Source organism: Podarcis muralis, chromosome 2 (genome assembly GCF_964188315.1).
Source record: "Podarcis muralis chromosome 2, rPodMur119.hap1.1, whole genome shotgun sequence".
Lineage (NCBI taxonomy): Eukaryota > Metazoa > Chordata > Lepidosauria > Squamata > Lacertidae > Podarcis > Podarcis muralis.
Window position 1 is genome coordinate 104,155,935 of NC_135656.1, and position 23,661 is coordinate 104,179,595.

General features: G+C 49.4%; 1 protein-coding gene across 3 annotated transcripts in view; it reads right to left on the reverse strand.

Moving 5' to 3' along the window:
• Positions 1 to 397: 397 nt before the first annotated feature.
• LOC114591918 (sodium- and chloride-dependent creatine transporter 1-like) overlaps positions 398 to 23,661 on the reverse strand; it is a 33,851-nt gene continuing 10,587 nt past the window's right edge. For all 3 annotated transcript variants that reach the window (XM_028719662.2, XM_028719664.2, XM_028719661.2), the window contains exons 4-14: positions 20,363 to 20,627; positions 18,324 to 18,456; positions 14,483 to 14,617; positions 14,154 to 14,257; positions 11,913 to 12,037; positions 9,733 to 9,845; positions 8,860 to 8,997; positions 7,903 to 8,005; positions 7,580 to 7,680; positions 5,915 to 6,085; positions 398 to 3,085 (exon numbers count right to left, since the gene is read on the reverse strand). In XM_028719662.2, the coding sequence (XP_028575495.1) occupies positions 2,939 to 3,085; positions 5,915 to 6,085; positions 7,580 to 7,680; positions 7,903 to 8,005; positions 8,860 to 8,997; positions 9,733 to 9,845; positions 11,913 to 12,037; positions 14,154 to 14,257; positions 14,483 to 14,617; positions 18,324 to 18,456; positions 20,363 to 20,627 (1,535 nt within the window). In that variant the 3' untranslated portion in view covers positions 398 to 2,938. The remainder of the gene's footprint in view (positions 3,086 to 5,914; positions 6,086 to 7,579; positions 7,681 to 7,902; positions 8,006 to 8,859; positions 8,998 to 9,732; positions 9,846 to 11,912; positions 12,038 to 14,153; positions 14,258 to 14,482; positions 14,618 to 18,323; positions 18,457 to 20,362; positions 20,628 to 23,661) is intronic.

Below are 23,661 nucleotides of genomic sequence, written 5' to 3' on the forward strand. Positions count from 1 at the left end.
CGCATGTATGCAATTGCCATAAGATTGGATAGCCATCACTGTCCTGTTAGTGATGGACCCCGTTGTCGCCATTGTCAGTCAGCCATACCAGAAGCAGTGGTGGCTGCTGCTGCATTGGGACTCGAGGGGCAGAAGGCAGGGACCCCCAAGAGCAGGTGGATCCAGAGCCAACGGTGGGGAGAGCCGACGAATGCTAATTTTTACCCCATCCTCCCTGCTGAGACGTACAAGGGCAACATGGCAACTGAGGAGGGGAAGGAAGCGGACAGCGCCACCCCCTGGACTGGTGGCAGGCAAGGGGTGGCAGACCGTGGTTGGTGGGGGGCAGTGCCCCACTTGCCCAAATGGACTGACCGGAGGCGAGGCAGCTTTGACAAAGATGCAATCGACACAGGCAGAATCTCTCCCATATTTATTGTCAGAGGTTGGATCTGTACCGCAATTGGGTAGGTGACTGCAAAAATGAGAGAGAGGGGAAAAACCAAACCAAAAAAACAGGGAGCTGAGAATTAGGATAGCAATGGGGGTGGTGGTAGTGATTACAGCTTGGTGTGCAGAGGAGAATGGGCTCAGCCCAATTTGGCACAAACACTCATATATTACAAATACATACAATGGGGAGGGGCAGCAGCATGGCTGGGCGCTACAATGGGGAGGTGGAGTGGGGTGGAGAAGGGGCTGAGCACACCTGGGCAGGAAGCAGCAGCAGGATTGCTGCAGCAGCTGTATGGCAGGGATAAATTCAGCCGGTGTAGCCTTTCTCATCATGAACAACTATGGACGCTTCCAGCCTGCCTCTGTTTTCAGGAGGGATTCAATCACATACCGGCAAATGCATGTTGTGCGGTTACGTTTGATTGGGAGGTCTTGCACACTTCTCCAAGAGACCGGACTTTTTGCAGTAAGGAAAGTGACGGGGGAAATGCAATAGAAAATGTGGAGGGATAACACTTGCTCTTAGCTCCCTGCAAACAAATCAAGACGAATGCCCGGGTCATGTGGAAGCGGCCTAAAAGTCGTGATAGCTTTAAGACAAAACAAATCTACAGTGTTTTGATTATGAGCTTTTTCATGGCCTTAATAAATGTGCTGGACTTTGAGGTGCTACCAGACTCTTTGCTGGTTTTTGTCTTGTGGTTTTTCCCCCTGCAACAGACTAGCACCCCTCTAGAATTTATCATCGTGGTGGTTTCCATTGTGACACCTCCAGGCTGCATCTTTTGAATTTATGCTTGTCAGGCTACAGAAATAAAGCTGCCAACTCTATTAAGGTGTGTATGTCTCTCTCTGTGTGAGTGATGTGCTATTCCCTAAGAGTTTTCTCCATGTTTGTTTGTGAAGGGGGAGCAGGACAGCTGGTGATCTGCTTGTTCAAGACAACACCCACACACTCCATTTCCCTGGCACTCCCGTTCCCCCCTCTCTTATTAATTTGGGGAGGTTCCTTTTCCCTCTCCAGTGAGAGAAAGTTTCAGGAGTTCTGTCCTCCAATTCCAGCTGGAGTGGCCTCAGTCACAGCCTACCAAGAATCCACTGGTAAAGGCCAAAAAAATGGATGGCAGACATCTTTCCCCCACAGAGTAATGTGTGGGGAAGGCAGCAGAGTGTATAAGGTACATTTATAATGGCAGGGGCAAGAAATGCTACCTGGGATATATTAAAAGGCAACTGCTACATGATCAAGATCGCATAAGTGCAACCAAAATTGTGGGAAGGGACATGATTTGTGGCAGGTGGATTGGGGAATAAGGTACAAAAGAGAATAGGCCACACAGAGTACTGGAAATGTGATGGTCTTTTTCTGCTTTCTCTTGCAGAGTCGGGGAAGGATTAGAACCTGAGAAACAGGATGCCATTAGTATACCTTAACCAGGTAAGATCAGGCGGAGGATTGGGATATATGATGGGTGGAAAGAGTGGGCAAACAGCACTTGCCCCCGAGGATTAAAAGCACCCCACAGAAGGTTTAGAGTCCAGCAGTGCTGGGTGGGTTTGGGGGAAGAGACCTAGTGGAGCTGTACTGGGTCACTGTACTGGGGATAGTAATGAAAGCTGGGATGGAGCCGGTCCCAGTTGCTCTGATGGTTGGGAATGGGGCAGCCCAGCCTATCTGGTACGAGGAAGTGAATGCCCTCCTTGCCTGAGGTTTGAATGCTAATACTGAAACTATTGGACGAGGTGATCTTGGAGGAGAGGAGGTTAGCCTTTGCGCCATGTGGAGGAAATGTGGAAGTCTGCATGTGCTGGGATGGGTATGTGTGTGCATGGAGCCCTTGTCCCCTGCTGCTAGCAGCACCTCCGTCTTACCGATGTCAGACCAAGCCAACCTGATTTCACAGCTTTCCCATTAGTGGTATGAAGATGGCTGCCTAAGTACACAGCCAAATTGCAAGCAGGCAGGTACGGTGCCAGCAGTTGGCCGAGTCAGGCATTGGCTGAAGGACCCACACCAGCCCAGCCACACCGCCATGCACCGCTTGCCCCAATGGCCCCCCCCCCGATGCATTTTAAGGGGGTGGGGGATAGGAGTGCTTTTGAACGAGAGCCAAGCTCAGCTCCCATCTGGAGTGGCCGCATGCCATTTGACCTAGAATGCAATGCCCCATCCCAAAGACCTGTGGCATTCATTGACTTCACAGATCTGCGGTCGGCCACCGCACATGGGAGCCAGGATTAGCCCCCGCCCCCAAGCCCCACTGCAGCAGAGTCACGTCTAGGGCCCTGGTGGAAGGTGGCAAGTGAGGCCGCCGACAAAGCGGAGAAAAGCTTGCGGCAGCCACTGCCACCAGCCACCAGGGGTCTTTATTGACTTCTCGCACTGGGAGCCTCCTGACTATGCGAAGGGCTGAGTCTCCAATACTGCCAACCTTCCCCGCTACCCCCAAACAGCTGACCTTGGTGCCCGGTGTTATTGCTAGAGGAAGAGGGTACAAGAAAATCAAATCACAGTCTCAAAAAGCGTGGCCTTCTCCAGGGGGGCTGCAGTGAGACTGTCTGGCGGTGGCAGCAGTTTTGTCTCCGCTTCGGGTGTCATGTATTCCAGGTGGTGGTGGCCCCAGACTGGGGTGGTCAGCAATTGCCAGCGCTAGGGGAGAAACGAGGCAGGGGAGTCAATGAGCAACTCAAGGCACAAGCACATCCGTTTGTTCACTGTTTATTTACATAGAGCATTTTTTCCACCTCGCTTAAAAACTAGCACAGTCAGGGCCCTTACATCCGTTAGCCATCAGTACAACGGAGGGACTTTAAAGGAAAAGCCTAAAATGTTGCCCTAGCACAGAACCGTAGCTAGGTGATCTTGCGTCCCTGGCAGAACCGTCCAGATTGCGCCCCCCCCCCCAGGTAAAGGTACCCCTGACCATTAGGTCCAGTCGTGGGATTCACAGGGATTCAAACCGCCAGCCTTCTGATCAGCAAGTCCTAGGCTCTGTAGTTTAACCCACAGCGCCACCCGTGCGCCCCCCTCAGCCACAGACAAATTAGCTCTTCTTTTTGCCTCTCCTCCTACCCACCTTCCTCCACCCATTTAATTCACCCTCTATTGAAAACCATTTATTATGAGACAATAATCAATATTTATATTTATGGACATATTTTTAGCCAATTTTGTGCACGCGTACCATCCCCTGCCGGGGGCCCACCTAGCCAGTCCCTAGCTACGGCCCTGCCCTAGCGTACATTAAAACCAGCAACCAAGGCCAAATGAATGGCACACCAAAGCCAACCAACCAGCATCAATCTGGTGGCACGTGAAGACTTTTTTTAAAAAAAATAAAAACAATCTGTCCAGGCATTTTCAGCATGGAGGGCAAACTGGTTTTAACAATAGTTTTTGGCTTTGCCACTCTGCTGAGTTTTATTGCACCTGTCGTGATTTCGTCCTGTGCTTTTTAACGTTTTCATGTAATTTTTTATACTTAGCTTTTTGCTGTCCTCAATGGCTGAAGGATGGCCTAGATTAGAAATCTCTTCAACGTGCAAATCAATCAACACACAGCCCTTCTGAGGACTCAAAGGTAAAGGTACCCCTGACCATTAGGTCCAGTCGCGGACGACTCTGGGGTTGTGGCGCTCATCTCACTTTACTGGCCGAGGGAGCCGGCGTACAGCTTCCGGGTCATGTGGCCAGCATGACTAAGCCGCTTCTGGCGAACCAGAGCAACGCATGGAAACGCCATTTACCTTCCCGCCAGAGCGGTACCTGTTTACCTACTTCCACTTTAGTGTGCTTTTGAACTACTGCGTTGGCAGGAGCATGGACCGAGCAACGGGAGCTCACCCCATTGCGGGGATTCGAACCGCTGACCTTCTGATCGGCATGCCCTAGGCTCTGTGGTTTAGACCACAGCACCACCTGCGTTGGACTCAAATGGGAAGGTGTGTACACCTTTCCTAAAAAGTGGCAGAGAGTGAGCCAAGCGGGCATCTGTAGGGAGGGGGTTCCAAACATGGGGAGCCACAAAATTAAAAAGCCTGTTACAGAGGCCTCCTTCCTACCAGCGGGATGGGCCCTAGATTGTCTGCTTGGGAGTGTGAACAGCTTTGCCAGTGGTGTGAGAGTGTTGAGAGAAGTGGAAGTTCCTCCTGCTTCAGTGGCAGAAAAGCCTCCCTCAAATCTTTCACTGTGGAGAATGGCACTGAAGCTGAGGCATGGAAAACCCCAGATCCTTGAGAACCTTGGAACAGGATCTCTAATAAGCCCAGAAGCCCATTTGGCACCTGCCTCCCCAAATCTATGCTTGCATCTTCCCTGCGCTTTTAAAGCCTTAACACCACCGCAAGCTGCTTGGCCGGAAAGAGGGAAGTACTGTATATATAACAGCTGCTTTAGCAACCGCAGAAACCGCTTCTGAGCTTTTATTTGGGTGACTGGAGATTACATCATACGGATGCTAGGCAGCTCCAAAAAGCCATTCTCCTCCCCAGGTCTAGAAGTATGGCTGGCTAGCAGCCTGCAATTGAGTGTAGCAATCATGGCTGCGCCCGACAGCTGGCTACACAGTGTGCAGAGGAGGCTTGCATGTCTCATCTGTAAAACAAGAGGGCCGGCCCCTCTCACAGCCACCTTCATCAACAGAGGCATCCAGCTTGGAGTCAAGTCTGTGCTGTGCAAATTCCTTAGAGCATCTCTAAGGTCACACTGCCTGGGACGCGGGTGGCGCTGTGGGTTAAACCACAGAGCCTAGGACTTGACGATCAGAAGGTCGACAGTTCGAAACCCCGCGACGGGGTGAGCTCCTGTTGCTTGGTCCCTGCTCCTGCCAACCTAGCAGTTCGAAAGCACCTCAAAGTGCAAATAGATAAATAGGTAACGCTCCGGCGGGAAGGTAAACGGCGTTTCCGTGCGCTGCTCTGGTTCGCCAGAAGCGGCTTAGTCATGCTGGCCACATGACCTGGAAGCTGTACACCGGCTCCCTCGGCCAATAAAGCGAGATGAGCACCGCAACCCCAGAGTCGGACATGACTGGACCTAATGGTCAGGGGTCCCTTTACCTTTACCTTAAGGTCACACTGAATGATTGCAAGCTGCAACAAGGGGAAGATAACTATGCTGGAATAAGCACCCACACCGTACACTTAAAGCACTCCTAAACCGCATGACTCCCCCACAAAGAATCATGGGAACTGTAGTTTTTCACAGATCAACAGCTGCTGGTACCCTTAAACTACAGTTCCCACGATTCTTTGTGGGGAAAGCCATGACTGTCACGGTGCTGTAAATGTATGGCGTGTGGTTGTGAGGACACTACTGCAGCCTCATAGCAACACCTAGACGGGTCTACAGCAAACTGCACCATCACCAGGAAGCCCTGATGGGACACTTGGCAGGCTCAGCTTGCCAGCAGAGCAAGGTGCTTGGCAACTCCATCCTAACGGGCTGGGACTGGCCAGAGACGAGAGGCTGATTACTCACCTGTTGGAAGGAGCCCTTGCTTCGCAGAAGCTTGTAAGCGACCGTGCAGGGGATGCAGAGCATGGAGGAAAGGGCCAGAGCCCAGCCAATAGCCTCACCCCACCATGGGTAGATGTAGGTCTTGTTGTAAGTCAGTGGTTGATAGTTCACCACATGGAACAGGAAGATGCCCTAGTGATGAAGGAGGGAGGAGATACCAGAGATGATAATTATTATTTTTAGCCTTGGGTAGGGGGAATAGAGGTAGCAGCCAAAATCCAGTCCTGGTTCTCTTGTGCTCAACAAAACACCTTCTCAAAATGTGCTGCCATCTGCCTTATTGCAGGGCAGATTTGAGGGTAAACCATAAGTGGAACGAGTCTGCCCCTGCGGCTTGATGGAGGTAGAAACTGTCTCTCAGGTCTTGATGCTGCTGTTTCTACGGGGATATACGCTCGGTATTTATCACTCCTGCTATACAAAAATCTCCAAATGGGTCCAAACTTCAGTGTCTAAAACTCCTGGTAGAGGATAAGGATCTAGAGATCACGCTAAGGGTGGCCAAATTCTGTGCGACTGCCATAAAACTTAGGGAACAAGCTGTACTACCAAAATGATTAAGGTTTTAAATGACAATTTTAGGTTATATTTTAGTGATCAAGATTTAATATATATTTTTAACTGCCAGTATATCTGAATTGTCTCTGTTATACTCAATTGCAATTCAATGTATTCCTGTTGTGTTTTATGATTTTTTTGACATTGTAAGTGAGCCGGAACTGGTCTGTGACCGTAGTAATAAAATTCATTCATTCACACCTTCTCAAATATCAATACACCTGGCTACAAGACTGAGGAGATCTCCTAGGAGATCTGTCAAAGATGCTTTAGTTGAGATTCCTGCATTGCAGGGGGTGCACTAAATGACCCTTGTATAATTCTAACTACGGAGAATGGGATAACCCTGCAGTCCTGCCCTGTAACAGGTTAGACAAATCCAGCATGAAGAAGAAGCGCCATCACATTTGAGTAAAGTCGGACAGATATTTTGCACAGTGCAGGGGAGAGGCAGTAACAACCAGTGTTCCTTAGCATCTGCTGTACTATTTAAATGTAGGCAAATGACAAGTTTCTTTCGGCTGGGAATGAGGTAATCTAAAAACACCATCAGCACCATGCATACACCAGTACGGGGCCGCTCAAATATAGTCGCAGCAGTCAAATATTCCGGCAACGAGTCAAAACAATTGTGTCAAAAGCCAGGCTGAGTTAGCCCATGTTTGCAAGGGGGCCCTTCTCCCATTATTATTATTATTATTATTATTATTATTATTATTATTACCCCGCCCATCTGGCTGGGTTTCCCCAGCCACCCTGGGCAGCTTCCAACATAACGCTAAAATACAATAACCTATTAAACATTAAAAGCTTCCTTAAACAGGGCTGCCTTCGGATGTCTTCTAAAAGTCTGGTAGTTGCATTTCTCTTTGACATCTGGTGGGAGGGCATTCCACAGGGCGGGCGCCACTACCAAGAAGGCCTTCTGCCTGGTTTCCTGTAACTTCTTGCAGCGAGGGAACTGCCAGAAGGCCCTCGGAGGTGGACCTCAATGTCTCGGCAGAACGATGGGGGTGGAAACGCTCCTTCAGGTATACAGGACCTTCTGCCCCACTGCTTTCAACTCACCACACACACCACTGGGGTGATGAGAGACCAGCACCACTTCATGTAGGGCAGCGGTCGGTAGCCAATCATACGGGCAACATCGTCCATGAAGCGGTCAGCTCCTGCGCGGAAGAGCGAATCAGTTTTGGGCCTCGAGCCAGGCCGTCCCCTCCCGCACCAACACCTGAAAAGGGCCCCGTTCACAGCGCTCAGATCTCCGGCAGCCTTGCGTGGGGGGGGGGGGGGGGGAGCCAAAGCAAGAGTCAAGCAGAGGACTGTGCAGGGAGGGAAAGTGTTTGCTTTTCCTGAAATCTCCTTGCCCCTGTGTCTCCCTTGCCACTTACCATAGACCCAGGCAATCACCACACACTCCCAGAAGGCCTGCCACAGAAGGGTGATCCCGCTGGCCGAATAATTGTCAAACAGCTGAAAGACGTACATGCCGCCCTAGGGTCACATGGCACAGGAAAAGAACCGATTACCGAATACGCGCATTATCCGTGTTGCTTATTATTATTCCAAGTAGAGAAACGCCAGCCATGATGAGGAGTGGGGCTATGGAGACAGGGCCACGGGGACTTGTGTGGACAGTGTATCACACAGAGACACGTCACGCACGCAGAGAGACCCTCTCTGCAAACAGCATGTCCCAAGCACAGCCAAATGGGCAAGCCTTGAGCTTCCAGCTCCGGTCATTCAGGATGGGACTTGCCAAGGAACTGAAATGGTCCTAACCATTAATGGCTGGAACCTGGTTCACGGATACTTCTTTCGACAAGTTGATCCTAAGGATTGTGAGGGGACATGGGGAAGGTGACAACGCGGTAGTTACCCCATGTCAATGGAATTCCCCTCCCCTGGAACAGTAATTCTCAAACATGGGTCTCCCATTGTTGGACTACAACTCCCATCATCTCTAGCTAGCAGAACCAGTGGTCAGGGATGATGGGAGTCATAGTCCAACAACAATGGGAGACCCATGTTTGAGAAACACTGTGGCCTGAAGGTTGGCTGGAATCCCAGCCGGAGCATCTCTTGCATGCAGTGTGATGGCTTTTCTCTTTGGGAAGACATAGGGAGGCTATGGCTCATGAAGCCATGGGTGCTGGTGGCGTGGAGAGGCATTTTTAACTGATTGCACCTTCCGAGTAATTCTTATTACCCAGGAGTTTGGACTGTGCCCAGGAGCTTCTGGTGGCCTACCCAGAAAATAAGCTCTGCCCTAGCCAGCCCCTCCCAGGCAAGCCCATGTAGCACTCACGTTTCGTATAGAAAGGGTTTCTCCCACACATCGGCCTCACCTGAGTCACCATGGAGAGGTCAATGATACAGCAGACAAGGCAGCAAATCGCAGCGGTAATCTCTCTGCGTGGCGAGCCTGCTGCTGGCTGCGGAAACAGGTCTAGGATGCCAGTGATGAAACCCTCCACTCCCACAAACTGGCAGGATGAAATAACATATGAGAGAGAGGTAAACTTGGCACGAGGTGCTGGTCTACGCTCTGCTTAACACAGAGGTGTGGAACCTCAGGACTGAGGTCCAGATGTGACCCCCCAGGCCTCTCAACCTGGCCCCTGGGACTCTCTCTGTCCCTGCTTTGCACTCTGCACACGCCCTGTGCCCCCTCAGTAGTGCAAACACATGAGTTCCATTTGCATTCAGGTGAACTGGCGAGTGCTGGTTCAGTCTCTTGTCTTCCTCTTTACGTGCTCTGTGGGCACAGAATTATGCTCCCATTTCCATCATGCCATTGTAAGCTGCTCCCTATCATCCTTGCTTCGGGTGGCATGCCCTCCCTCCCTCCTTTCCTTCCTCCCAGCTGCCAACTTCTTAAACACCTCCTCCTCCCATGCGTCCAACAGCAGCACCTTCCCGTCTGCGGCTGTGTTAGCAAACCATAGCACAAACGCCGCCCACTGATTTCTGCAAGTAAAAGAAGCCGCTTTCCCTCTACGCCAGTCTTTCACAACCTGTGGGTCCCCAGGTGTCGTTGGACTACAACTCCCATCACCCCTAGCTAGCAAGGCCAGAGCTCAGGGATGATGGGAGTTGTAGTCCAACAACATCTGGGGACCCACAGGTTGAGGACCGCTGCTCTACACAATTTCTACATCTGTGCCTCCCCCCGCAACGTGTTCTGCTCAATAAAAACACACTCCCCATGAGTGGCTTACCTGGCTGTCCAGCCCCAGGACCAGAAGCATGAAGAAAAAAAGTGTCGCCCAGAGAGGGGAGAGTGGCATGAGCGTCACAGCTTTGGGGTAGGCAATGAAGGCCAGGCCTGGACCTGCAAGAGACAATGTGAGTTAAGAGGGGTGCCGGCTGAAGCGATAGCCACCAGCTTGGGGATTGAACGGATTCAGGGAGGACGAGGCTACCCATGTCTACTAGCCGCACCTGTGGCTCTGTTCTACCTCCACTGCCACAGGCATTATGCCTCTGAATACCTGTTACTGGGAAGCACAGGTGAGCAGGGTGATGCTGTGCTCAGGTCCAGCTTGCAGGCTTCTCATAGGACGCTGCATGAAGGTGGGCCATTGGCCAGATGGAACAGGCTCTTCTTACATTCTCCCAAAATTCTAAGAAGTTACCTAAGCTTAGCATGCGAGAACACACCATTGGCCCGGCTGGTCCTGTTCTTCCCATTCTGATTGGCTGCAGTTCTCCGTGGTCTAGTCAAAGTTCTGCGTTGCTGCTTGAGGTTCTTTTAAATGGAGATGCCATTGAGCCTTGAGGGACACAGGGGAGCTGCCTTCTTCTAAATCAGACCAAAGCTCCATCTAGTTCAGTGCTGTCTACGCTGGCTGGCAGTCGCTCCCCAGGGCTTCAGGCAAGAGCTATTTCCTGGCGCTACCTGGAGGTACAGTGGTGCCTCGCAAGACGAAATTAATTCGTTCCACGAGTTTTTTCTTCTTGCGAGTTTTTCGTCTTGCAAAGCACAGTTTCCCATAGGAATGCATTGAAAATCAATTAATGCGTTCCTAGGGAAACCGCCTTCAGACCAGGTCCGGGGACAGTCTGTCCCCCGACCTCTTCTGAAGGCTGGGTGGGGGGGACAAGGGCTTTTCTTCCCACCGCCAGCCTTCAGAAGGCTGTTCTGAAGGCTGGCGGTAGGAAGAAAAGCCCTTCTCCCCCCACCGGACTTCAAAAGAGCTGCGGGAAGTCCGGAGGGGGTCCAAGGGATTCCCTCACTGCCGCCTGCGTTTAAAAGGACTCTGGGGAAAGCAGCGAAGCGCGCTGCTTTCCCTGAGCGCTTCTAAAGGTGGGCGGCGGTGAGGGAATCCCTTGGACCCCCGCCGGACTTCCCGAAGCTCTTTTGAAGTCCGGTGAGGGTCCAAGGGATTCCATCCCAGCCGCCCGCGTTTAAAAGCACTCCGGGGAAAGCAACAAAGCGCGCCGCGCTTTGCTGCTTTCCCCGGAGTGCTTTTAAAGGTGGGCGGCGGTGAGGGAATCCCTTGGACCCCCCCAGACTTCCTGCAGCTCTTTTGAAGTCCGGCGAGGGTCCAAGGGATTCCCTCCCAGCCGCCCGCGTTTAAAAGCACTCCGGGGAAAGCAACAAAGCGCGCCACGCTTTGCTGCTTTCCCCGGAGTGCTTTTAAAGGTGGGCGGCGGGGAGGGAATCCCTTGGACCCCCCGGACTTCCCGCAGCTCTTTTGAAGTCCGGCGAGGGTCCAAGGGATTCCCTCCCAGCCGCCTGCGTTTAAAAGCACTCCGGGGAAAGCAACAAAGCGCGCCACGCTTTGCTGCTTTCCCCGGAGTGCTTTTAAAGGTGGGCGGCGGTGAGGGAATCCCAAGGACCCCCGCCGGACTCCCCGATGCTCGGGGAAAGCAGCGCGCTTTGCTGCTTTCCCCAGAGTGCTTTTAAACGCTGGCGGCGGTGACCATGCCCCGCCCCGTCCCCGCCACCCAGCATCGGGGCATGGTCCCGATGGCGGGGGGCGGGGGGAGGCGTTCCCGCCCGCCACCTGGCATTGGGGCATCGTCCCGAAGCCCGGCGGCGGCGGGAGGAGCTGTCCCCGCCCCGCCGCCAGCCTTCGGAGGAGGTCCGAGGACAGCGGGGAAGACGCGCTGCGCTTCCCCGCTGTCCCGGAGATTTCCCTATGGGCTGTCGTCTTGCGAAGCAAGCCCATAGGGAAATTCGTTTTGCGAAGCGCCTCCAAAACGGAAAACCCTTTCGTCTAGCGGGTTTTCCGTCTTGCGAGGCGTTCGTCTTGCGAGGTACCACTGTACCAGGTAGGCGTTGTGCTCTGCCTCCCAGCTATTTTGCACCCATGCGCCGCACCTTTTCATAGGGAAAGGGGGAAAGGGGCTGATGAGGTGGGAATCGGAGGAAATCCCCACGGCTGGCGCTCACCTGACTCTGCCACCTGGGAGATGTCCACGCCCTGCTCCGATGCCATGAAGCCCAGGACGGAAAACACCACAAAGCCAGCAAAGAAGCTGGTTGAGCTGTTGATCACGGCCAAGACGTAGGCGTCCCTGTAGGGAGGATCAGGCAAGTCAATAGCCACAAGCCCACCCTCCACTCGGACCCAATGGGTGCCCAGTGCCCTCTCGGTTCCCCTCCCTTATAAGAGGTTATAATGCCTGTACCATGTTAGAGGTGCCCAGGGCACCAGCCTGCCTGGAAATCACCCTTCCTTCCCTCTAATAAACCCAGTTGCCCCCTGCAATGACAGAAAGACACTCTGCACATGTTCCAGTGTACTCTTATCACATGTTCTAGGACTCAATCTCACCACTAAGGATAGGTTGAGGGGTTCAAATTAAACCAGAGTTGGCTAGCATTAGATGGTAAAGGGTTCCTTTTTTGGAGGGGGAGAAGGTCCCCCCCCCCAGCATGGGTAAGATTTTGCATTGCAGATGGCAGCAAGCAGTTGCATTAAGCAGTGCACAGTATAGGCACTATCCAGTCTTCTGCTGGAAGGAAACTCCCTCCTGAAGCTCAGCTGCACTGTGCTAACCTCTTGCTGCTGTCACCATGAAGTTAGAATAATAGAATTGTAGAGCTCTAAGGGACCCCAGAGGGTCATCTAGTCCAACCCTCTGCATAAAGGGCATCTTAGGACAGTGGTGGTGCACCAAAGGCTTCAAGGTATGTGGGGTAGAAGCTTTTGCCACACCCCAGTCCCATATTAACTCCCCAACTCCACACACTCCCTCGAATGTTGTATTCGAGACAAATTGTGTCTCCATTTAAATTTATTAATTTCCTTATTTTATCCAGATTTCCGAATTTGTATGAGTGCGGAAGATGTCATAGAGCAGGAATTGGCAACCTGTTTGATCTTGAGGGACACATGCAAACAGCGGCTCGATGGTTTGTTTCCTGCCATTTCCTGCTTCCTGGCAGCTGCCAGGGTTTTACGTGTGTGTGTGTGTGTGTGTGTGTGTGTGTGTGTAGCTTTCAGCAGCAAATTAATTGTTGGCAACCCTGGAGGTAACTAGCAGACCACACATGACATGAAAAACCATATTGCCCTCTGGCACCTGGTACTACGATTTGCAAAATGGAACATGACCAGTTTTATCGTGGCCTGATGATTATCAGCTTGTGGTAACACAGAGGGAGGGAGGCTTTTTCACTTGTGGCATCAGTGCTGCAGAATGCCCTCCCTGCTGAAATGTGAGGGGCCCTATCAGTGTTGGTATTCCACCGGTTCCTGTTCAGGCAAGCTCTCCCCTGAGCTGAACTAGTGATTTTAATGGAATCGTTTTTTTAGTATTTTCACTATGTATTAAAGTTGCAAGCTGCTTAGAAGACATTTTGGCACATAAGTAGTATATAAATTAATAATACTGATGACAAGGGTGAGGGTGGCGTCTAGCCCATGGGTTCGCACAACATAGAGAAAACAGAGAAGTTTCATGGAAGGAAATATGCATATCTGTGCATACTCTGCACTTAAAGAACAAACAAACAGCAATCCAGACTTCTATGCTAAACGCAACCTAAAATCTGCACCAAAAAAGCTGAATTCTGTGACCAACATAAATGATCAAATCAAGCATATTTGCAGACATTTTTGTCTTGCATAATTCATTCATCTTCTGCAAGTCATAAAAATGATACTGTACACACTGTGAGCATACATGCGTGCGCACGCGCACACACACACACGGTTTCTGATGTTTCACCAAGCACTGCCCACACAATTTCAGCCCTGTATTTGTCGCCTTAGCTGTAAACTTGCTTTTAAAGAGGAGGGATAGAGGGAAAGGAGATGGTCAGGCTTCTGAATTCTCTGTACTGCACCAAATTCTGTACTTGTGCAGAATAGCAAAACACAGAAAAGGGGAAGCTATAAACGTGTTGGAAGATGACATGCGGGTTGCGGAATGGGGTGTGGTTGGGGACAAGGAGAGAGGTGAGGACCTAGTGGGTGCGGGATATAGATGCCACTATTTGAAGAAGTCCTAGTAGCATTTTCAAGGCTTTTATTCAAGACCACAAGGGCTAGAAACAAACTCTTGTTTAGATAAAAGCAGCGTCTCCATCAGGATTCAGACAAAGCCAGCAGATTCCACACTTGGGGACTGAAAGCCATGCAGATCTCTTTTTAAAAGACTACCCGTATGCGGTGTGGGGCCTCACCTGTAGCAGTTGTTGTGGAAGCGGTTGTAGCTGCCAAGTGCGGTCAGGGCTCCCAGCCCGATAGCATATGAGAAGAAGATCTGGGTACCAGCATCAATCCATACCTGGGGTGAGGGGAACAGCCGTGGTATAAACCCCACCGAGTGGGGGGCAGAACGCTTGTTTGCATGACCAGGCCTGGCCTGGCCAGAGGGCAAAGGCGCAGTTAGATGCAAAGGCCTGCCTCCCTGCAAACAGATATAGGCTATGGCCTCCGTTTTCCCAGCTGCTTCCCTGTTGGAAACCTTCCACGTCCCCTCTCTCGGTGAATGTGCCATCCCAGTTCTTACCTGAGCGACAGCAAGCTTGGTCCAGTCCGGTTTCAGGTAGTAGATGATGCCGTCAAGCGCACCGGGCAACGTCACGCCATGCAAGAGCAGCAAGATGAGAACCACGTAGGGGAAGAGTGCAGTGAAATAGACCACCTGCCAAGCAAGGATAATAATAATAATAATAATAATAATAATAATAATAATAATAATAATGTATTATTTATACTCCACCCATCTGGCTGACTTTCCCCAGCCACTCTGGGCGGCTCCCAATCAAATGTTAAAAACAGTACAGCATTAAATATTAAAAACTTCCCTGAACAGGGCTGCCTTCAGGTGTCTTTTAAAGATAGGATAGCTGCTTATTTCCTTCACATCTGAAGGGAGGGTGTTCCACAGAGCGGGCGCCACTACTAAGAAGGCCCTCTGTCTGGTTCCCTGTAACCTCACTTCTCGCAGTGAGGGAACCGCCAGAAGGCCCTCAGAGCTGGACCTCAGTGTCCGGGCTGAACGATGGGGGTGGAGACGCTCCTTCAGGTATACAGGACCGAGGCTGTTTAGGGCTTTAAAGGTCAGCACCAACACTTTGAATTGTGCTCGGAAACGTACTGGGAGCCAATGCAGATCTCTCAGGACCGGTGTTATATGGTCCCGGCGGCCACTCCCAGTCACCAGTATAGCTGCCGCATTCTGGATTAATTGCAGTTTCCGGGTCACCTTCAAAGGTAGCCCCACGTAGAGCGCGTTGCAGTAGTCCAAGCGGGAGATAATTAGAGCATGCACCACTCTGGCGAGACAGTCCGCGGGCAGGTAGGGTGTCAGCCTGCGTACCAGATGGAGCTGGTAAACAGCTGTCCTGGACACAGAATTAACCTGCGCCTCCATGGACAGCTGTGAGTCCAAAATGACTCCCAGGCTGCGCACCTGGTCCTTCAGGGGCACAGTTACCCCATTCAGGACCAGGGAATCCCCCACACCCGCCCGCCCCCTGTCTCCCAAAAACAGTACTTCTGTCTTGTCAGGATTCAACCCCAATCTGTTAGCCGCCATCCATCTTCCAATATTATTATTAGGACATCGCCAGCACCACACTGGTGGGCTGTTGCACATGGGTGCTGAGTGGCTGCATTCAGATTGGTGGGTTGCAAGGTGTGGGTGCCTGGACTGCAGAAGGAAGGGATGGGGCTCATGTTAAAAAATGTGTCTTTTTTACTGGGAAATGATATATAATGAAATGAAAAGGATGTTTAAAATAACGTGGGGGGGGGGGGAGAACCCAGAAGCCTTTCTTCTGTGAATTATAGGGATAGAACTACCTAAATTGTATAGAAATTTATTAATGTGCGCGACTACAGCAGCAAGAATGTTACTTGCCCCAAAATGGAAAGAAGTCGTCCCAGCAAAGGAAGAATGGATACAAAAACCTATGGAATATGCAGAAATGGCGAAACTTTCCGGAAGAATAAGAAATCAAGGGAACAAACCTTTTTTTAATAAAAGAATGGAAATGGTTTATTGAATATTTACAGATAAGTTGTAAACAGATAAAAACACTGGCAGGATTATTGTAATAACCTGCAGCTATGTGAGAGTATATAAATAAAGAAGATAACTAAATGAGCAAGTTAAATTTATTATCTTCTGCATATCCAAATTAACTTAAGGAACCGCCGAAAGAGGGGGAAGAAAGTCAAGTTTTAAAATGTCAAAATGAATGTAAAATCTGTAAAATGTATATATTTGAAAAGTATAAGTACTTTACTTATTTTTTAAAATGTGTCTTTTTGGCTCAGAGACACACTAGGAAATTATTTGTTGAGCACCACAAAAATGCGCGTTTCACAGAAGAAACACTTGTGATGCTCAGAACGCCCATCACAAAAGGCAACACACACACACCCAAAGGAGAAATTAGGGCGACTGTGGTGTCACCTGATACAAGAGCACTGGCCGTATAACATCTCCCTCCCATCCACATAAAGAATTAACGCCAGATGTGACAGGACGCCAGTTGCATTTGCTTGTATTTAACGGCGATTATGGTATTTTCTTACCACGGCTCACGCAACGTTTTTTCCATTCACCACAGCAATTGTATAATGACAGTTACTAGCTGACGTCGTGTGTGGCTGGGTGAGGGTTGGCCTTCCAGCAAACACCAGTGGTGCAACCACTGTCAGAAAATTATTACAGGTCCGAGTGCTACATCAGAAGGAGGAAGTGACAGCATGTTCTCAGATTCTATCTTCGCTGGGAGTTTTTTTTCCTTACAGTTTCTGAACTACAAATAACAAATTTCAGCATTAAGATGCCGATGGATCCATCATTAGTGACCGTAATGCGCTCCCTGTGTGTTGTTATTGCCAATATACACTTGTTATCAGTGGAGCAGTTAATGTAATTTTAGGCTTTAGGCTTATTATGGGTTAGGGAGAGAAAGGGTCTATTTAAAAGGTGGGGGAACCTTTTTCAGCTTGAGGACCACATGGCCTCATGGGGAACCTTTAGGGGGCCACATGCCAGTGGTGGGTGGAGCCTGAGGGAATAGTGGGCGGGGCAACAGCTGCACACATGCCAGGCTACATGGCAGCACCGCAAAAGTCAGACGCACCCATCTCTTCATCCATCAAACAAGAGGCGTTTTCTTCATATTATTGCTTAATATGGAGGAATGGTAGTTGAAATTATTGGAGACAAAGTTGATAGGTTTTGGTTAGGGAAAAGCTATTGCTGAAATTATTAATAAATAGAGAAGCGCTTTTGGACTTTTTTGTGTAAAAGGAAAATGGATTAGTCTGAGACATTTGGCTGGGAAGATTGGGAAAATATTACCTAACAGAAAGTAGAATTGCTGGATGTCATTCTAGAGTGGATATTTTGAAGAATTTCTTTTTTCCCCAAAAATTTTTTTATTGGTTTTCCAAATTTATAGGAAACATAAAAGAAAAACATTACAATATTAAAAAGACAAACAAACAAACATTTATCCTAGCTATTATAATCCCACTTTTGATTTCGTTGTTAGATTACTTCCTCAAATCCCCCTAGCTGAATTTCCATGTAACTCATTGTAGCAGTTTTCCAATACTATTTTCAAATAAAATTAACTTAGTCAATTAACATCTTTCTTTCTTTTCTTTTTCACTTCTATCCATAGTGTTATGCAATTTAACATATTTAACTCCTAGGCCAATTTGGTACTTACAAATAGTTCTACTTATGTTATCTTAGAATATTTAACTAAATACTCCTTAAATTTCTTGGTACTCCTCCTCTTTCTGTTCGCGGATTCTTCCGGTCAGGTCGGCCAGCTCCAAAAAGTATTTTGAATAATTTCTTTTATGTAACTGACAGATGGAAAATTGGAAGTCTTTCCCCCTTTTATTTTTTTGGTTTTCCTTTGGTGTTTTATTTTCTCTTTCTCTGTTTTTGTTTTTATTGAGATTATTTTCTTTTATCTTATTGTATAATGAAAAAACTGTAATGAAATCTTATTTTTTAAAAAACCCCAAAGAGGCATTAGCACTATTCAAGGGCATAATCCAGGCAGCCAAAAGCACTCACAGAGGGCAGACTGCATGGCTGGTGAGTCTTGATGGTCAGATTGAGATGCCTGGATGGTCAGATTGATATGCCAGCCCCCCCCCCCCAGGTGCCTGAGGCTCCCCACCTGAGGCTGCTTTAGGTGGTATTGTGAATTGTTTGCTTCAAAATGTGTTATGGCAGCCCTGCTACATTTGGGGGGCTGTCCTGATGAGCATAGTGTCCTGCCCTGGTGCCATAACCAACTTTGTTATACTTCCTCATAAGCTTCCCCCACAGTAACATGCACACACACTTTTAAAGGAAGACCCGTTACCTTCCCAGTTGACTTGACCCCCTTCCAGATGCAGAAATAGACAATGACCCAAGTCGTGAGCAGGCAGAGGATCAGCTGCCAGCTGAGCTCTCCCGGTTCACCCAGATCCCCCGAAATCCGCAGCACCTTGTTCCTAAGAGGTGGGAGAGGAAGTGGAGAGGGGAATTAGCAGGGGCGGCAGCTTGAGCAGGAGGCGGACAAGAAGAAAAACCATTTGCCCCTGTCCTTATCTAGCACTGTACCATTTAGAAATATTCAAAATATTAAGTGAGTTATAAATGATTTAAACAACTAACTAAATGAAGCACCTCACTTCAGATGACAGATTTCGGGCACCATTAAAAGGCAGCAAATAGTCAATAATTTTTGTAAATATAATTGATATAATATTTTAAAAAGGGGCCCCGCAATGGGTGTCTTCTTTGTGTTGTTTTTAATAATAATAATAATAATAATAATTTATTATTTATACCCCGCCCATCTGGCTGAGTTTCCCCAGCCACTCTGGGCGGCTCCCAATCAGTGTTAAAAACAGTACAGCGTTACATATTAAAAACTTCCCTGAACAGGGCTGCCTTAAGATGTCTTCTGAATATCAGGTAATTATTTATCTCTTTGACATCTAATGGGAGGGCGTTCCACAGGGCGGGCGCCACTACCGAGAAGGCCCTCTGTCTGGTTCCCTGTAGCCTCACTTCTCGCAATGAGGGAACCGCCAGAAGGCCCTCGGCGCTGGATCTCAGTGTCCGGGCTGAATGATGGGGGTGGAGACGCTCCTTCAGGTATACAGGACCGAGGCCGTTTAGGGCTTTAAAGGTCAGCACCAACACTTTGAATCGTGCTCGGAAACGTACTGGGAGCCAATGCAGGTCTCTCAGAACCGGTGTTATATGGTCCCGGCGGCCACTCCCAGTCACCAGTCTAGCTGCCGCATTCTGGATTAATTGCAGTTTCCGGGTCACCTTCAAAGGTAGCCCCACGTAGAGCGCGTTGCAGTAGTCCAAGCGTGAGATAACTAGAGCATGCACCACTCTGGCGAGACAGTTCGCGGGCAGGTAGGGTCTTAGCCTGCGTACCAGGTGGAGCTGGTAGACAGCTGCCCTGGACACAGAGTTAACCTGCGCCTCCATGGACAGCTGTGAGTCCAAAATGACTCCCAGGCTACGCACCTGCTCCTTTAGGGGCACAGTTACCCCATTCAAGACCAGGGAATCCCCCACACCAACCCGCTCCCTGTCCCCCAAAAACAGTACTTCTGTCTTGTCAGGATTCAACCTCAGTCTGTTAGCCGCCATCCATCCTCCAACCGCCTCCAGGCACTCACACAGGACCTTCACCGCCCTCACTGGTTCTGATTTAAAGGAGAGGTAGAGCTGGGTGTCATCTGCGTACTGATGAACACCCAGTCCAAACCCCCTGATGATCTCTCCCAGCGGCTTCATATATTTACCTGCTGTTATTTTCTGGGCTAAAGTGGTACCTCAGGTTAAGTACTTAATTCGTTCCAGAGGTCTGTACTTAACCTGAAACTGTTCTTAACCTGAAGCACCAGGTTTAGCTAATGGGACCTCCTGCTGCCACCGTGCCGCTGGAGCACAATTTCTGTTCTCATCCCGAAGCAAAGTTCTTAACCTGAAGCACTATTTCTGGGTTAGCGGAGTCTGTAACCTGAAGCGTATGTAACCCAAGGTACCACTGTATTTTTAAAGCTGTTTTTAATTATATTTTGTACATCACCTTGAAACGTGTGCGGAAGGTGATGAATAAACAATATTAGTAAATAATCAATGTATATAAATTATATACTGTCTTTTTTTTATCACCATGGAAAGCACCCTTTGAATTTTCCGCCTCAGGCGCCAAAATGTGTAGGACCCCCTTCTTGTCTGCACCATTCCTCTCCCTCACTTTCCGGTCTCCCCTTATTCTTCCCCACCTGACCCTGTGAATTCAGGAACCTTTCCTGCAGGCCCCACACCGCATCGCCCCCCAAGAAACCGACATCGAGATAACACTCTAGGGAACTAGCACCCACTCACTCCCAGAACTCTATGATGGGCGAACGCTGGTCAGCCAGGTTGCTGCAGTTTCTGGCAGTGCTGCTGTTGGTGGCGGTGCTGTTATTGTCGCAGCCGCCCAGGCCAAAGAGCTCCGTGCACTGGGGGGTGTTCCAGGAGTGGCCGCAGGTGGCCCAGGGCAGGGTTTCCGTCAGCGAGTGCACCAGGTAGAAAAGGCCCCAGACGAGGATCATGATGTAGTAAGAGTTGCAGAAGAAGACAATGACCATAGAGGCCAGGCCCAGGCCTAGGGAGAAACGAGATGGTCAGAGGCCGGCTCAGGGGAAAGGGGAGGAGGCATGCGGTTCTTCCTGAGGGAAGGGCAGCATGTTCAATTCCCACCAAGGCCTGGCTTGGGCATGCAGTGAGAATGAAGTGGTAGAGTCCCAGCCTGGTAGAGCAGAATGTACCACTTTACCTTCCAGGTGAGAGATCATATCTTGAATGCTCCCTTACGTGAAAGGAAAGGGAAGACCTCCCTGCAAATAGAAAATAAGCACTGTTTTCCATCTCCTGGTTTTTTTGTTTTTTTAAAAAAAATAAATAAGGAAGTGGGGTGGCCCCTCACTGGCAGCCTGAGATCCATTGAAAGCTGCCTTGCACCAAATTCAGATCGTTGGTCCATCTACCTCAGTACTGTCCACACTGACTGGCAGCTGCTCTCCCGAATTTCAGGCAGGCCACATCCCCAGGTATCAGACTTGGATACGTCAGGGATTGGACCTGGCACCTTTTGGATGCCACTGAGCTACAGTCTGGCACTTCCAACATCCCACAACCTCACTGTGCTGCATGCGCAGACTGGGCCTAAGCCCTGCCCAACTCCATCTCCTTCTTCCATGGCAACTTTCTGTCTGAGCTGCACAGCTGATAGCGAAGGCAGCATAGACTCTACTGGGGAGCAGAGCGGGGAATCTGTGCCAGGGAAACCTTGATTCTGCACCCTGGGAAGCTCAACTGTATAGCCTACATGTTGTTGTTGCTATTATTCATTGCCTGCCTTTCGCACTAAGGTCCCAGGGTGTTACTACAATTAAAACACAACTTTTAAAAACAGTTTAAAGCAACTTTCTGTCGCTCACAGAAATAAGGTAGGTCCCGAAAATAAATTATCTCTGTTGAATGGTCTCTTTAAATTTGAAGGTTCATTATTGTTCCACAAGATGTGTATTTCTTTAAGAGCCAGAGCAAATAACATGACCTGGTTTTACAGCTGTGAAGCAGTATAGAAAGTGCTGTTAAATTATGTTAATTAAGCTGTTGGGTATAGTATATAAAGAGCAGCACCTAGCTCTCTCAGTACCCTGGTTGTTGGGTTGGTGAATGGGTCATGCTTCTTGATATAATTAATGTAGAAGGAGTTTTTGTTTTGGTTATTACAACCGAGCTAAAGTTCTTTTGCGTTTCTTGAATATGTGGTCTCCCCAGCAAGCTTTCTGCAGTGCAACTAATCTGCAAATAGCCAACAATCTCATGTGTCAAAAGCCAGGACAAAGAGGAGTGTCTTCATATACAAACAAAGCATCCGTTTACCTTATCTGAACACTTTATTCTGCAAAGAAGCAGAAGGCCAAGACTCTGTCAAAGGCCCGGCTCCTCATTCAGCCCCCAGTCCAAATTCTGAGCTATCACAAGAGACATGGCCCACACGCTTTCAAGCTTCCCGGCACCACGTCCTGAAATAACCTTAAGGGCTTTAAAACTTGCTCTGAATTCTTCATCCAATACATTATTCAACGTGTCGGCAGAATCCTCACAGCCCTGCGGTAGCCCCACGTTACCCTGACTGCTAATGTACGTAGAGGGCTGGATATGAGGCGTTTCAGGCCATGCGCCAAAACGCATTTACCGACTGCACAGCCGTTGCTGCCAGCCCTTTCGCCTCATCTGCCATGTCCGTCTCCCGCCCCCAATCCGGTGTGGTAGTGTAGCCTTATACCTATATGCCCCACGGAGAGCCTCAAGGTCCATAAATAGCAACACCCTAGTGGTCCCGGGCCCTAAGGAAGTCAGATTAGCTTCCACCAGAGCCAGGGCCTTTTCAACTCTGGCCTGGTGGAACGCTCTGCCTCATGAGACCAGGGCCCTGCAGGATCTGATTTCTTTCTGCAGGGCCTGAAAGACAGAGTTGTTCTGCCTGGCCTTTGGCTTGGAGCCAATTTGATTCCCTTCCTCTCTTTCTTTTTTCCTTTCCTTCTCCTCCTGCGATGAGGCAGTGGCGTAGCGTGGGGGGTGCAGGGGGGCCCGGCCGCACCGGGCGCAACATCTGGGGGGGGCACTCGCACTCGCAGCTCTCTGCCCCTACCTGGCAGGGGCGCAAATTACTTGCCTTGCCCCGGGTGCTGACAACCCCCGCTACGCCACTGCGATGAGGCTACATTTTAATATTTTAATGTTTCAATATTTTAATGTTGTATTTTAATTTTGTTTTTAAGTTGTAATCATCCAACTTGTTTTTAATATTGCATGTAAGCTGCTCTGAGCCTGGCCTTGGCTGGGGAGGGCGGGGTATAAATAAAAATTATTATTATTATTATTATTATTATTATTATTATTATCTATATGCCTGGCAAGCTGCCTCGCTTGCTGGTGTAGGCCCAGCTCTGTAGGCCCAGTCTGGATAGTTAGCCTTGGTGAAGACTTGACGTTTTCATCCCCCAAAGAAGTTTTTGATTGAGTTTCCACTGAAATGAGGCTGCATTTTAACGTTGCATTTTAATCTTGTTTTTTAAGCTGTATTTCAATCAATTGTTTTTATATTTGGTGTTAGCCGCCCTGAGCCCGGTCTTGGCTGGGGAGGGCGGGGTATAAATAAAATTTAAAATAATAATAATAATAATAATAAAATAATAATAATAATAATAATAATAATAATAATAATAATAATGCAACGTTGGAGGGGTGGGGAATCGCTGGTGGCTAGTATTGAGAATTGACAAAATTGGTGGTAGCGAAAGGGGATTCTCCACTCACAGGCAGACTCAGTCCTGTGTCTACATGCGCAGCCCCCACCCACCCCACGCTCTCCATTAACTCAAAGGGAGGAGTCCATGTCCTCATCTTCCAAGCAGTTACTTAGTAAAAAGGGCCTCAGGGAGCCCTCTCTGCTGCTCCTTTTCAGGGCTGTGCTAGTTCTTCTACAGCAGTGGTTCTCAACCTGTGGGTCCCCAGATGTTGTTGGACTACAACTCCCATCATCCCTGAGCTCTGGCCTTGTTAGCTAGGGATGATGGGAGTTGTAGTCGAACAACATCTGGGGACCCACAGGTTGAGAACCGCTG